Below are 16,042 nucleotides of genomic sequence, written 5' to 3' on the forward strand. Positions count from 1 at the left end.
GAGAGAGAGAGAGAGAGAGAGAGAGAGAGAGAGAGAGATCACGGTTCACTGAAAAACTTATTTTCATGTTCAGAGGCTGAAGTTAAGACGTATAATGAAAGATTATTGATAATAAATAAATAATTCTTTAATTACAGCAGATTTTAATACACAGAGAAAAGCAAATCATGTGTCCTTCATTCATTCCTTCTGGGAAATCCTCAGTAAATTATGAGTAATAGTTCTTCCCTGAAAACTGGCATCATACAAAGACGGTTACTGCTCAGATCAGGTTCATATTTCATATTTGTTTTCTCTCAGGTTGAGTCCGGTTCAAGGATCATTCACACGATCGGTTCCAGCTGCAGTTCAACATGAACCCAAACTGATCTCAGGTTGTAGGACACTGATCTGTTTCTGCACCAGATCTCAAATATTGGAGAATTTGGAATTTCTTCATGAAACTTTACATTTATGTTCATCAGCTTAAGAAGTGAAGCCTTCTGATGTTTGAGGTTTCATGAAGTTTTTCAGGAGACATGTTCCGCTCTCAGGTTGATAATTTTAATCACTTTTAATGTTAATGCTCAGAAAACACAGGACCTTCCTCAGACTGTCCATCGCTGCTGCTCCTCCTTTCAGCCTCTGTCTCAAACACTTGGTTTTAGCTCCTGTCTCTTTAAGCCCCCCCCCCCCTCCTGATAAATTCCAGTCTGTTCTGATCTGTTGTGATTGGTGAAATATTTCTGGCGCATTTAGGAAAAGTCAGCCGCCACTCTCGCTTTACCTGGCTTTGTTAGGGGGCGTGGCAGACCAGCCGTTAGGTGTGTATTATGCAAATGTTCATAATAACAGTCATAACGTGTGTGTGTGTGTGTTTCAGATTGTGTACGTCACAGCGACCTTCCCCTACGTGGTCCTCTTCATCCTGCTGGTCAGAGGTGTCACTCTACCCGGAGCCTACGACGGCATCATGTACTACATCAAACCTGATTGGTCCAAACTGCTGGAGGCTCAGGTGAGATGTTAGTGGAACAGAAACCTCCGATCAGATTCTCCCAGAGAGACGCTGCTTTGATCCACATCTCCACGTTAACCAATGATGTCAGACTCTGAGCCGAGCAGTGAACGCATCACACCTCTGACCTCTGACCTCTGACCTGTGATCTCTGTGTAGGTGTGGATAGACGCCGGGACTCAGATCTTCTTCTCCTACGCCATCGGACTGGGAGCTCTGACGGCGCTGGGCAGCTACAACCGCTTCAACAACGACTGCTACAAGTACGACACACACACACACACACACACACACACACACTCACACTCACAAAGCAAATAATGATGACTCTGGAAAAACATCTGTTCATGGTGATGTTTTGTATAAATTATAATTATACGATTCATGAACGATTAGTTCTTTTATTTCTTATATTGATTATTGATGGATGATTAATTGAGCTCGTCTCTCGTCTGCTGCAGAGACGCCTTCGTCTTGGCTCTGATCAACAGTGGAACCAGTTTCTTCGCTGGTTTCGTCGTGTTTTCTATTCTGGGCTTCATGGCCAATGAGCAGGGAGTCGACATCTCACAGGTCGCTGAGTCAGGTAAACACACACACAGCTGTTTCTCTCAAATATGCTCCTCCAGCTCTACTGTACATTAAGGGGTCATTTGATGATATAAAATGGGCTGAGACGTCATGATTGACAGCTGGTGGAACCGTGTTCTAGTCTTGATGACACTCAAAGCTCTTCACAGAACAGTTTTGCCATTGAGACAGTTATGGGCAGCACTTTCTCGATCAGCACAGCCGTCGGGAGCAATATTGGGTTCAGTATCTTGCCCAAGGACACGTCGGCACATGGAATGAGAGAGAATTGCACTGCTGACCTTTTGGTTCGTGGACACCTCCTGGGCTCACAGACTCTGGCTCCATCAGCACAAGATGGAGTTTGTATCCGAAATACTTCAGTGGAAATGTATCGTCCATCTTTATTTTCAGTCTCTGAACGTTGGAGCTGCAGGTTCAGCTCATCACTCACTGAAGGCTCATTTTACATGACCATTATTATTATAATAATAATAATAATGATCATTACAGTTGTAATCATATTAGTATTATGATTGTTATAAGCCTCTTCACATGAAGCATCTCAATACAACACTGTTACAACCAGTTGGTGGAACCAGCTTTGTGCGTGTGTGCGTGTGCGTGTGTGTGTGTGTGTGCGTGTGTGGCTTTGTTTGGTACAGTCTTCAGCAAACTGTATATTTATTATTAGCAGTGAAGCACATGATGGCTAGTCACACACACACACACAGTTATATTTAGTGTCTCCACAGAAGGTATGAGGCTGCAGCTGTCTGAGAGACTCACTGAAATCTGTTTCCGAGACTCCACCGCCTCTCGGCCAATCACGACGATTCTCACATATATGATATACATGATGGTGAAATATTACAGTTAGAATTGTTTGCGTGTGTGTGTGTGAGGACATGACTCTTTTTATTCTGATCTCGCTGTAAAAAGAACAAAAGTAGATCCTCTTTACCCTGAGGCCTGCCTGACACGTTTACAATGGTTTAAAGTATTAGCATCACTGTGTGTGTGTGTGTGTGTGTGTGTGTGTGTGTGTGTGTGTGTGTGTGTGTGTGTGTGTGTGTGTGTGTGTGTGTGTGTGTGTGTGTGTGTGTGTGTGTGTGTGTGTGTGTGTGTGTGTGTGTGTGTGTGTGTGTGTGTGTGTGTGTGTGTGTGTGTGTGTGTGGTATTAACTGTGGGATTAGTGAACCAGGCCCTTTCACCTCACGACATGTGACTCGTCTTTATTTCATGAGGGTCTGCTCAGGAAACCCGTCTGACATGAGATACATGTCAGTCAAGTCCAGGTCAAGGAAAAACTATTTGGACATTTCCAGAATAAAGTTGTTATATTACGAGAATAAATAATTAGAAAAACATTTAATGAAAAAGAGAACGATTACGTTTTATTTGATCTTTCTTTGGTGTGTGCGTGCGATCATCCGCAAGCCCTGGCCGGTCAGGGTTAGGGTGACCCAAGGATTGTCATTATCCAATTCTCCTGGGGTCATTGAGACCCCCAGAGAGGGCGCTGTGGTGCTCTGTGGGGTCATTTAGCCCCACACCTGATTCCAATTGTAATCTCGGGGGATATATTAGACCCACAGAGGAGCCGGTGTGCCATTCTCCGTGTGCCACCCTCCCTGACCATGTCACGATGTTGCGTCAGGCGCGTTTCACCAGAGAACAGGTTCTCCAACAGCTATTCTCCCAGCAACCATCCTCTGAACCCGAAGAGGACGCGAAAGAGCCAGACCGAGAAGCGGACGGACAAGGAGATGGAGAAGCAGACAGAGGACGAAGACAACGATGGCGACGACAACGAAGACTACGACCCAGTGGGTGATGCTTCTGCAGATTCGTCATCCTTGGAAGAAGAAGAAGAAGGACAAGACCACCACCACCACCACCACCACCGGACTCATGGAAAGAGAGACCTTCCTGTCAAGAAACGGGGAAATAACATGGTCCTCAAGGGCGTACGGCCGAGAGGAGGGCCACTGCTCCTCCTCCTCCTCTTCCTCCTCCTCTGCTGCAGCTCAAAGCGGGGTCCCCGGGGCCCCACGAACCACGCGACGTCCGCACCGGTGACCTAGCCTCGGCGTTCTGCCTGTTCGTCACGCCGGACGGTAGAGAACATCATCCTGGAGATGACGAATCAGGAGGGTAAGTCGAAAATACGGCGATGAATGGAAAGGAATGGAAGAGACCGACTGCGCGCTCACGTAGGGCTGCTGATCTTAGCGGGCGTGTACAGGTCCGGGCGAGGCCGCCGCCAGCCTGTGGGACGCCGAGAGCGGCCGGGCAATATTTCGTGCAACGATGCCCCTAAAACTCTTCCACATGTACTCCAGACTGCTGCGCTTCGACGACCGCGAGACGAGACGCACGAGACGAGCCACGGACAAATTGCCGGCCGTGCGAGTGGTCTGGGACGCGTGGGTGTTGCGGCTACCGCACCTCTACAACCGAGGCCGAGGCCGACATCAGCGACCGCAAGGACGGGAAACCGGTCATCGTCCTGGACTACAACCGCAACAAAGGTGGCGTGGACAACCTAGACAAGGTGATCGGAACGTACAGCTGCAGGAGGATGACCGCGCGCTGGCCCCTGGTCGTCTTCCACAACATCCTCGACGTCTCTTCCTACAACGCCTTCGTGATATGGAGAGAGATCAACCCCGACTGGATGCGGGGCAAGCGTAGCGGAGGATGTTCCTAGAGCAGCTGGGAAAGGCTCTTGTGACTCCGTTCATCGCACGAAGGGAGTGCATCCCGAGCACGGAAGCGTCCGCCGCAGTTGTGAAGGCTGTAAAGCCGCCGCCGCCTCACGGCGGCCGGCGCTCGACCCGGCCCAGCCCTAGCAGCAGCCCGCTCGGGCGAATAAGAGGAAGAGGTGTCAGATATGCCCCAGGAAAAAGGACTGTAAAACTCACACCGTGTGCCGCGGGTGTAACAAATACATCTGCAAGGGCTGCTCACTTGTCTATTGCCCTACGTGTGCGTCCTAATATGGGGTGGGCTATGTGAGGGGGCCAACAGCCGGGGGAAGCAGGGACAACACAAGGGTTATCACAGAGCGGTTGTGATCATTGTAGAATAAAACTATTACTGGTGTTTTTAACCTCTAACGTGTGCTTCAGGTCCAGGTCTGGCGTTCATTGCGTATCCGAAGGCCGTCAGTCTGATGCCGGTGGCTCCGCTCTGGGCGGCGCTCTTCTTCTTCATGCTGCTGCTGCTGGGGCTGGACAGTCAGGTGAGCGACTGCTTCATCTCACTTCTGCAACATTCAACATAAACTGTATTCAGACATGAGAAAATAGTGTCGGACATTTCCTGGGATTTGTCTTTCGCATATGAAGAAGGCAGCAGGAGATTCCAGAGCCTTTGGTGATAAGACGCCCGTGTGGATGAGCTGAAAACATGTCATGTCTAGACAATCTTTACATTTAGATTTATTCAGTTAGTTATGTTAATTCCTTATTTTATTTCTTTCTGTCTGAGCTGCTGTAACTTGGGACTTTCCCTCAGAGGTTCGATGAAGTATTGACTCAGTGTCTCTGTCTCCAGTTCGTCGGCGTTGAGGGTTTTGTCACTGGAATCCTGGATCTGTTCCCTGGACAATACAACCATCGATATAAAAGGGAGATCGCCGTGGCGATATGCTGTTTACTGTGCTTCATTATTGATCTCTCCATGGTGACGCAGGTACGTTACAGACTTTCTGGATTTTAGTTCACGCAACACTATGCAACTGTTACTGAGCAACAGCGCCACCTGCAGCCACACGTGTTGATTAACTCAGTTGGGCTCTGTGTCCGAGTGATGAATTTGTTTTCATGTAGAGCAGTCATTCCCAAAGTGTGGGCCGCGGCCCCCTGGTGGGCCGTGAAGCCACTGCAGGTGGGCCGTGAGAGGTCATCAGAAAATAAATAGATAAAAAAGTTTCAGATTTGTAAGTAAGCGTTGATTACCACCAAACATTTATGATTGATTTAAAAAAAAAGTAATCATCACAGGTAATGAAACAAAGACAAGAGATTTAAATTCCACGTTGTTCTTATTTTATCTGACCTATAGAGCAGGTGTCGTTGTTTTTGCTGACCGTCACATTAACACTTGAACGCATCATTAGCGGGTGAATCACAGGTGAGAACTTTGTTGTGAGCTGGGTCGAGCGAGATGGAGCAGAGGAAAGCTGCTGATGACGAAGGGGAATCAGGAAGTCCAACTGAATCATTCAAAACTAAAAAGAGGACTCAAGTGAGGACCTGTGGCTGGCCCAGAGGACAACCCCCCCCAAGCCTGTGTGTGCTGTCCGCTGAGATGCTAGCTAACTAGACCCTGAGACCCTGGGACCATGTAAAGTGCGCCGCCGCCATTTAGAAACTAAACATGGACAATATTTATCCAAGCCTCGAGCATCTTTTAAACATACGCTGAGAGAGCCTGAAGTATATTTGGTTGCGCCTCAAATGTGTTTTTCTTCTCCCGGATATTCTTGTTGTGCTCTGTTATACAAACAGTAAGAATATATTTTTAACAATACACTATTTGCACTTCATGTTTTTACATTGGTTGCTTTGCAAATTGTTACGCTTAAATGTGGATGTTATTGGATTTGCACTGCATATGCCTATGCGCGTTCATATACAATTATTTTTGCTATCAAATTAATAATATGTATGATTCTAGTCCTGTGTGTGGATCATATAGTTGTGATTAAAGGTGTGGGTGGGCCGCACACATTTTTCAGTTTTCAAATTGGGCCGCGGCATTCTTAAGTTTGGGAATGGCTGATGTAGAGAAACAAAAAGTGGCGCTCAGACTGTGACTGTCTGAAACACAACTGAATGCTGAATATTACCCATGATCCTCTGCTTCCTGAACCTGAAGAGCTGCAGCTGTAACAAATCCACCAAACTCTGTAGAATTATTGATGTTTTCTAAGTTTCCTGCTGAATATTGGAGATAATCTCTGGTTGTTAATAACTTCAGAGTGTTTTTAACTGATCTCAGTTCAGCTTCACTCTTCAACTGGAGCTGGTTGTGACAGTTGAAGCTGACCCTCAGTCAGTTCTTCTCACAGGAAATGGAACCCACTCACCAGAGTCACAGAGAACAGACGCTCAGGGAGAGAAGGAGGAAACTTTCTCCTCGTTCACACTCACACATCAGACTCTCTGTAACCAAGCTGTGGTGTACGGTTAAAACATCGACAAAAGCTGCTTTCAGACCTGCTCTGCAGTTTCTCCGGAGGACGAGTACGTGTGAACGCAAATTTTAAAACTGGATCTTTATCTGTCGTCCTGCAGGGAGGGATGTACGTCTTCCAGTTGTTTGACTACTATTCGGCCAGTGGAATGACTCTGTTGTGGCAAGCATTCTGGGAATGCATAATAGTTGCCTGGGTCTACGGTATGACACACACACACACAACACACACACACACACACACACACACACACACACACACACACACACACACACAGTCAGTGAAGTATACTGTGTCAGTGAAGTATGTGATCTTAAAATAAGTGCAGGAATAATTATGTAACATGATGTGAAGGTCAAAGTTTAGTCTGTTAAAGTAAAAATGATCCTCGTGGTTAACATGAGCTCATAGTTTATTCCTCTCTGTGAAAAAAGTTGTCAAACGTGTTGGTAACGTGTGCTGGTGTCAGAGAGAGGAGCAGAGATCTATGTATCAATATATATATATATATATGTTATATCTGTTCATGTGTTTGTTTCTGGAGCGTATAAACATTGTGCTTCTGTCTCAGACGGTTCAGTCACGACTTTGTTGATTGATTGTGTCGCAGGTGCTGACCGCTTCATGGACGATGTGGCTCGTATGATTGGCTACCGTCCTTTCCCCTGGATGAAGTGGTGCTGGTCCTTCATCACTCCATGTGTCTGCCTGGTGAGACTGAACCGAAAACACTGATTTCTCTTTCTCTATAATAAAAAATCCTATTTGTAAATGTTTTCCATCCTGTTGTCTTTAGGCCATCTTCATGTTCCACCTGTTCAACTACAAACCTCTGACCTACAACAATGTGTATGTGTACCCGTGGTGGGGCGAGGTGATTGGCTGGTGTATGGCTTTGTCCTCCATGCTCTGCATCCCCGTCAGTGTCCTCTACAAACTGTTCAGAGCAAAGGGAACATTCAAAGAGGTACATCTCAAAGTTTGTCAGTCCAGTAGTTGATGTTCAGTGGTTTCCAGGCAACACATTCCTTAGGTTTAAAGTTTTACTGCATGAGAAACGTGGTAAATGATTCGTGTCAGTTCAGCCCGTTAAGAAACAGATTGTTACTCTTTAACCAATCAGAGCCTCTGAGCTGACGTCACATGACCTCTGATGTTTCTTGCTGTGTTGCAGCGCTGGGCCCACCTGACCACTCCGGTGTGGGGGGCCCATCACCTGGAGTATATGGCCCCCGACGTCAGAGACCTGACGCTGATCTCACCCGGCAACGACGACAACAAGGTCATCATCTTTGAGAGCGTCATGTAGTCTGGGCTCCACCAATCACAGAGCTCCATCTCCATCCATCCCACCGAGCACCTCGACCTCAGAGATCAATCAGCTGATCAGAGCTTCATCTGCTTCTCGATAGGAAAAAATCAATCCCTCAATGAAAAGATGTTCTTACTGATGGCGTCTCGCTACGTCCGACGCCAGGTCGAGCTTCCTCTATCTTGGATTAATGGAATCAATGGAAGCTTGTGTCGATGGGGGAGTGCAAACACACACCTACCTACCTGTTAGAGGGCCATTACACACACACACACACACACACATACCTGTTAGACGGCCATTACACACAGACACACACTCTCTCACACACCTTTGACCTCTGTGTGTGTCGAGGCCATTTGTTGAGACAGAATTTTAGACAAACAGACTGAGCCCCAGAAACGAACTGAGGTCGTTTGCGTCGTAACAGGAATTAAAACGTTCGGTCCTTCAGTCACGTGATGAAACGTTGAGATGTGCTCACTTCCTGTTAAGGCTCATTTGTTCTGACTTTATGTTCGAGGAGAGAAACATCCCACATACTTCAATGCATCCTTTACGTTGCCATGGTTTATAAGCAATACATCCACTAGAGGGCAGCGCAGGGTCAAAAGCAGTCGCAACGTAAAAGGCGACAGTTCAATTCACCAACTCAAATTTCTTCCTTCCTTCCTTTTGTGTCCTATGGTCATCTTGCTTTAACTATTGGTTACACTGCCCCCAACGGCTTCCTGTGGTACTGCTTCATTTAGTCTGTTTCATCCGTAATGAACGTAACAAAATGAACGCACAGTACAGACAGGAAGCTCCGTCGTTTTCACTATACTTATCCAAAGTTGAGCATAAATGAGCCTTAATAGGTAAAATAAAAAATAAAAGTTTCCACGCTCATTTACACTTAAAACTGAAACTCAATTTCAAAGAAAACATTCCTGTTACGGGGTAACCAACGGTCCCTGAACTGACCACGCTGCCAGGAAGCTGAGCTCAATGAGCCCGGAACGCATCATCAGACTGATCCTGGTTCTGCTTTAGTCCTGAGTTTTACTTTGACCTTTAACCTTTGACGTCTTTAAGTCTGTCGGCACTTTATTTGACACTTTGATTGTTCTGAATTCTGAGGTTCAGGGTTTCTGTTCTGTTCTCAAGTTCAATACTGTGAATCACCAGCTCCGACTACTGATCCCAGAACAGTCCTGACTGCTGGGCAGCGTGTGACTCTTTGACCGTTGACCTCTGACCTGTCGCTCAGAGGCAGATCCTGTATCAGAGGGAAGGTTCCAGTGAGGATTCAGTCGTTGTGTTTGCTGATGAGAACTTTCAACGGGACTCGGGTCTTCGAGCTCGACCTTTTACTCTGAAGCAAAACAAACGCAAAGTTAAATTCATCTTAACTCAAGCGCAACATTGTTTTTAGATCCGGAACTTTCAAACAACAGAGACAACAAATCTAATAAATGTAATAATCAGTCACTTTTATTCAAGTAATTCATTAAGAGAAAAGGCCAAACATTAGTTCAACTTCTTCATCGTTCTGATTATTTTCTCACATTTTACAGATCAATGATATTTGATCAACAGACGTCGTTTAAACTACAAAACATCACAGACTGAATCTCACTGGATCTGACCTTTGACTTCTCTTCGTTCTGGATACGACCTCAGGTTGGGCTTCGTTCCCCCCCCCCCCTTCCTTCCGGTCGACTGAAGTGCCAAACGAAACAATTCGCGCTCAACGCTGCCAATAATCAACCCGATCACTCATCTCTGCCTCGTCTCCTCAGTCTCATGAACGCTGAGCTCCTCCTGCCGAACATCTCGCTCTCGTCCGGCGCTCCGTCTGATTTACGATCGTCACAAACGGAAGCTGTCAGTAAAACGTTGATCTGAAAGTGTTCACGCAGCCACTCATCGTACTCAGGTGAGATTCAGTTTATCTCTTACGCTGACGGACGTCGCTCGAAGACCGAAACCTTTTAATGGACGTTTCTGTTCATACGTCGTCACAGAAACTAGTCAATTTACCTGAGCAGATTTTTAAACATAATTTTTCACTCATTACGAACATGTGAAAAGAAAAATTTGCTATAATGTTGAAAATCGGTTTTAGCGTCTGTGGTTCCCTTCACTGGAGAGCGACTCTTAAAAAGACGTTTCACTGTTAACGTCCTGGCGTTCACCGTCCGTCAAATCCAGCGAGAGCAAAGACTTTGGTCCAATCAGCTGGTGGCGAGATGAGAGCCGGAGGACTCAACGTGATGCCACGCGTTGCCTTACGTCGTTGTCTTAAATCTAGAGCCCGAACGGTTGACGAGCCAAACCCGGAGCCCTGCAGGACATCCTGTGTACGGCTCCGGCTCACATCCCACCAATCAGCAGTCTGCACGGGCGTGTCTACAACTCTGTCTCCTAGCAACCAGTCACCTTCCACGTGTCACAGGGAAACGTAATGATTGGAATGTAAGACGAAGTAAAACTACATGCAATTGCACATTGTTATAAAATAATGTTGCCAGCACTTTTAAATAGATTTGTGTTAGAAATTGTGTTTTGTTTTACATATTGTAAAAATAATTCAGAGATTTATTTTGTGGAGGCTTTTATTTTGCTGATACATAAACTCTGACAAATATATATATTGAATATCTTTGTGTGTATCTATATTTGATGCAGTATGTAAATGTGATGACTGCGAAGAGGATTTCTGATTGTTCACGTTTAGCCAGCGAACACGAGCAACGAGCCGCGCCGACCGACGCCGGCTGCGACCAACTCCAGCTTCAGGCTACCTCACTCCTCGTTCAGACGTTCAACGTAGAACTTGTTTTAGCTTTTTAGGAAAATGTTTTGTCAGCAGGAGGCGATGGTGGAAGGTGTTTCTGGAAACGTTTTCCCGCCTCGTCCTGTTTCGTGTTGCAGCTTTAGAGGTTCTCGAACATCGAGGGAAATTAAATAAACTGAAAACCTGCAGGAGGCAAATTTTTTTGCTGTGATTTGAAAAACAAACGAAAAACTTCAGACAAAATGAAACGTGGACGTTGAACGTGTCACATGTTTGTGCGTCTGTGGTCATGACAACCACGCATGTTGGTGCGGAGAGGCCTTGAAGTAGTGTCTCACTGGCTAAGGTGAACAAGCAGCGAGGGGCGGGGCTTTTATTTGGCGAGTTTGCTGCGATGCAGTGATGTTAAGGCTGTCGAGGCTTCGTGTGGCTCTGAACACACTACGAAAGGGAATTTTATTTTCATTTACTTTTCTGATTTCTAATTCTCAAAGTGCTTAAGTGTTTGATGAGTTTTAGCTTTAGAGGATTTTAGTTATTTTTTTCTGTGTTTTATTTTGTTGAATATCAGTGTTTACCCCCCCCCCCCCTAAAACAATAATTCTGTCTGCTTTTCTAATTTGATAAAAATGATTTGCACATATTTTACATGACGACAAACGAAGAAACTTTTAAGATTAAACATAGATTCAGATTTGAGAAGTGAAGCTGCTGCTGGTTCACTAACATCAACTACATATCCCAGCATGCAGTGGGACTGAACCATGGTTCATTCAAGAAAACGATTCTTCAGGAGAAATGAAATCAAACAATCATTTGAGGATTAAAAACTTCTGTAAGTTTGAATGAAATCATTTCAGATGAACTTTGTCGTTTTCACCCAAAAATTGTATTGGTTAAAAAATCAGTTGAATTAAAGACAAGAATCTGATGATTTCCAACAAAGGCAGATTTAAAGAGACAGTAACAGATTATTCGATGTTAAACGAGTAGGAAAGTTGTCGTAGTCGAGTCTGAAGTGCCACTAACGTCACTAATGAAACTAACGGGAGGCAGTATTTTATAGAAACATCTCATTTTAAACTTTTATTTTTAAAGTGAAGTTTTTTTTAATGGAGCCTCGGAGGGTTGGAGCCTGAAAAAGATTCAAATCTGCAAATGAAAATGTACATTTACCAAAATCTAATGTTGTTTCATGTCATTTTGTCTTTGTGCTCTTCTGCCAAAAAAACTACAACATGTTGTGACAGTATTTTTGAAGAGAGACGGAGGACGGCAGCTGAGGTCAGAGAAAATAAGACTGTAAAGTTTTCTGGAGTGAAAATCGTCAAACGCTGGTTTGAATCCTCACGTTTACTTGATGATTCTTTCAGGGTTCGAGGTTCGGAGACAGACTGATGTTCTCAATGCGATCACTCTCTACAACATGAAACTCGTCTGAAAAACTTCTCAGTATTTTTCTATGAACCTCTTTAATTCTGCTGCTCCACTGATTTTTCCCTTTTAAACCTTTTATGTTTTTATGGCTAAAATGTAAAATGAATAGAAAGATCACGTCCTTCACCACAAAGCTTTTATAAATATAAAATATGTTCCATGTATTTTCAGCCTGTTCTGTGGCGACAAGGAAAATATAAAATACAAAAATGGATTTATGCAGATTTAATCTACATATTGTTTTTCAAACTTTGCTGTGATATAAAATATGTTAAGATTTAAATGAGATATTTTGATTTTAATATTTATTAAAAAAGTATAAAAACTAATCGAAAGAATCCAGTCACTACATTTGTTCTTGAAGCTGTTTATTTTCTATGGTTTTATTATAAAGATTTATTCTAGTTAAATGATTATTTTTTGCAAATATCAGATTTTTATCTAAATATTTTTACTTTGCTTTTGAAATCTCAGACTTTTTTTACGAGGATTCCCTAAAACCTAGATGATGAAATATGAAATATGAGTGAAGCCGTCATCAGTCTGTCTCTAACACTGAGTGATGTCACAGTGATGTCACAGTGATGTCACAGTGATGTCAGCTGACTGACAGGTGACTTATGCTGTAAACTATGGACGTATTATAAGAACTGGATACTGGACAATAACACAGAATGTATTACATTTTAAAAACGTCTCTTTAAGTGGACGTCTGAAATGTTTCAGTTGCAGTACTATACGTGGCCACTGGGTGGGGCTAGCTAAGGTATCCAGCTCTTCATACGTTCATGGTGTGAACTGAACAAACTATGCAAAGAGTCTCAGCTCTGAAGTTTTCTGTGGTTTGGACGAACAGTCTGACGGAAACGACTCGAAACGTTGATGAACATGTTCCGACAAACGAAAACTTTCTGTTCAAACAACGTGAAAATGTGGGAGTTTGATTCATAAAACAAAAAAAAACGTTAAACATGATAAATGATTTGTGTTTCTCCCTCCAGACTTTCAAAGAATATTCAGAGAAGCCACGATTACAGAAAATGTTTTCAGACAAATGAAACCAATACAATCTAAATTATTATTATTTACGACCTCAGTGTTTCTAACATTCGGTCGATTCTGAGACCAAAAGTTTCGGTGAGAAAAAAGTTAATCAGAAAGAACCAACGGAGTCAAAAGAATCTGTTCTGTTCGTCCACTGCAGGTTGTGATTATCGACACTGTCGCACATACGACAGCGTGTTTCCTTCAGCGGAGAGCAACACTGCCCCCTGCTGAGGGGGGGTTGAAAAAAAGATTGTCAATGATTTTAGAGCCAAAACACTTTTAACCTACACATTTAAAAACAACAGAATCTTAAAGGGAACGTTCTTCTTTCACGGACTCATCACATTAACTCTACAACGTGTCACTGGTGCTGCCGTAAAACTACCAAAATCTTTGCTCTTTAAACTAAATAACCTTCTTACCTTTTACGTTTTTTTGAAAGCTGATGTTGTAGCAGTGTGACCAGCAGGGGGCGCTGTCCTCTGGTGGGAAATACCATTGTGTTTGGGCTGGAAACAGAGAAAACGTTACAAAGAATAAAGACGTGTTTGAATTCAACGAGATGTTATAAAGTTATTTGAACTGAAAGAAGAGGATTAAAAATGTGGTTGTGATAAAAGTTTGTTGTAATTGGAGTTTACAGAATCTAAACGGACTCATGATGTTTAAATATTTAATGTAAGAACATCCGACACAAAGCTATGATCTTAATGTTGCATCTGATGTAAAGTGCAACATGGTCAGCGGTTGTGTTGTCTAGAAAGAGTTGAGTCAAGAATAATCCTGTTTTATAATAATCTATAAAACATTTTTAGATTCAGTGTAATTTACACTTTGACAGAACGACATCATCCCTGATGCCCACGATGAATAATTCTCTGTAACGTTACGTAGAAACCAAACCAACAAATCTTTTTAGAATCAGATGAAACACTTCCTTCTACCACCAGAGTCTTTTCTCAGTTCGGTGCCGAAACTGAGTCAAATTTGGGGAAATCTTCAGTTGTTCTGATTTGCAAACATTTGCTGAAGCTCCTCCTCTTTTTCCCGCCCAAACTGAGCTACTTGCTGACCTCATTCATCCCAGCATCGGCCATTTTGTTGTAACTGTGTCTGTGACTTCCTGTAAATCGCCGTCTTCCATCCAGAACTGTAGATTTCTAGAGTCGATTAGGTGAAAAGTATCTCGACGAACTAACATCTGTGTTCCCGACGGTGACGACACTCTGGGCTCGACGTAAACGAGTCACCAGCCAAAACCTTTGAGCCCAGATGATGTCAGTTGTTCTTCATTGACCTTTGACCCCTGTGAGGGTCTCCATGCTGTATCCACTGTGATCGTTGTGCTCGTCCACCACCGACTAAACCAATAGCAATAAAACCAGCATCTTGAAAAACAGCTGATCTGTCTCCTTGGTTACTGGGTTGTTTGGGACGTGGGATGTTAATGAGTCTCTACGAAGGTTCGTAAGCGTTTTGTGAGAGCGCCATCTACTGACCCTTTTCATAAGTCAACTTTCAAACTGGTCACAATTTAAAAACATTTAAATAAATGAAGCAAAAACAACAAGTTATAGAAACAAAGTGATAAAAAACATATTTTCTATTGTTCCCAATTTTATCCATAATCAGATGCAACAGTTTTCTAGATGTTATAGAAACATATATATACGATTAAATGAAATGACTTTAAACTTTGGTTTAGATCAAAATAATGAATCAATAAAATAAAAAAAATACATGAAACGTAGTAAAACTTCAAAGTTAAATCTAAATCTTTTCATATTATGAAGGACGGGAATAAATAAGCACATAAATGGAAAAATAAAAATAGTTTGTGTTGAAAAATGTTTGATATTAATTGTAGTGTTTTAATGAAGGAATTTATAAATGTATAAATATATACATTTATGAAGATATCATCACTTCATCTGTGTCATTTTCTTTTGTATAAAAACTTCAAACATCGATACAGTTATGTTGGTTCCCTGATGGTTCTCTGCAGCCTGAAGTTTTTGAACGGGTGTGAACTTCTAAGAAGCAGAAGACAGAAATACTCGAGGCTGAAAGCAGACGCTGTCCTGTCAGCGGTTTGAGACACAGGCTGTGGGGGGTGGGTGGGGGGGGGTGTGAAAGCTGATCTGGTGAGACGGTGCAGAGGCTCAGGCTCAAACTGGTTCCACACCAAACGGATGTTTAGACCAACAGTTGCTTTATGAAGACGAGAGGAGGAAGAGCTGTGACGCTAAGTTTAGACAGGAGACAGAAACAAGAGGAACCATGTTGGGTCCTGAAGCGACGTCAGAGTTTCACTTGACGTCTTCAAGCTACTTACGAGCAAAACGTGAATAGAGAAGTTGTTTCTAAATAAATATGACGCATTTATTTTGAATGAATATTTAATAATATTATCAACTCAGTGAAGTTTTTGATTCAGATTTAAATGGTTTGTTTCACCACAGACTGTAAATACAGACGTACGATACTGCAGCGCCCAACGTGGAGTCAAACCATCTTGATCGCCCCCTGGTGTCTGGCTACAGTATAGATCATACACCATCCTCCTCCATGTTAGCAGATGAGACAAAAAAATCGAAGTAGATAAATGTTTCTCAAAGATTGTCATTTCAAGTTGTTTGGTTTTATACGTATTCGATGAGATAAATGAAATGAGATGCCAGAGTTCATATC

At 43.3% G+C, this 16,042-nt stretch overlaps 1 protein-coding gene across 1 annotated transcript in view; it reads left to right on the forward strand.

Moving 5' to 3' along the window:
* The window catches only part of LOC118110523 (sodium- and chloride-dependent creatine transporter 1-like), a 30,015-nt gene extending 15,265 nt beyond the window's left edge, over nt 1–14,750 (forward strand). Inside the window, 9 exon segments of the mRNA XM_035158324.2 lie at nt 863–997; nt 1,157–1,260; nt 1,459–1,583; nt 4,702–4,814; nt 5,129–5,266; nt 6,874–6,976; nt 7,384–7,484; nt 7,570–7,740; nt 7,948–14,750. Of these exon segments, the coding sequence (XP_035014215.2) occupies nt 863–997; nt 1,157–1,260; nt 1,459–1,583; nt 4,702–4,814; nt 5,129–5,266; nt 6,874–6,976; nt 7,384–7,484; nt 7,570–7,740; nt 7,948–8,082 (1,125 nt within the window). The 3' untranslated portion in view covers nt 8,083–14,750.
* The last annotated feature ends 1,292 nt before the right edge of the window (nt 14,751–16,042 follow it).

Source organism: Hippoglossus stenolepis, chromosome 6 (assembly GCF_022539355.2).
Source record: "Hippoglossus stenolepis isolate QCI-W04-F060 chromosome 6, HSTE1.2, whole genome shotgun sequence".
In the NCBI taxonomy this organism is placed as follows: domain Eukaryota; kingdom Metazoa; phylum Chordata; class Actinopteri; order Pleuronectiformes; family Pleuronectidae; genus Hippoglossus; species Hippoglossus stenolepis.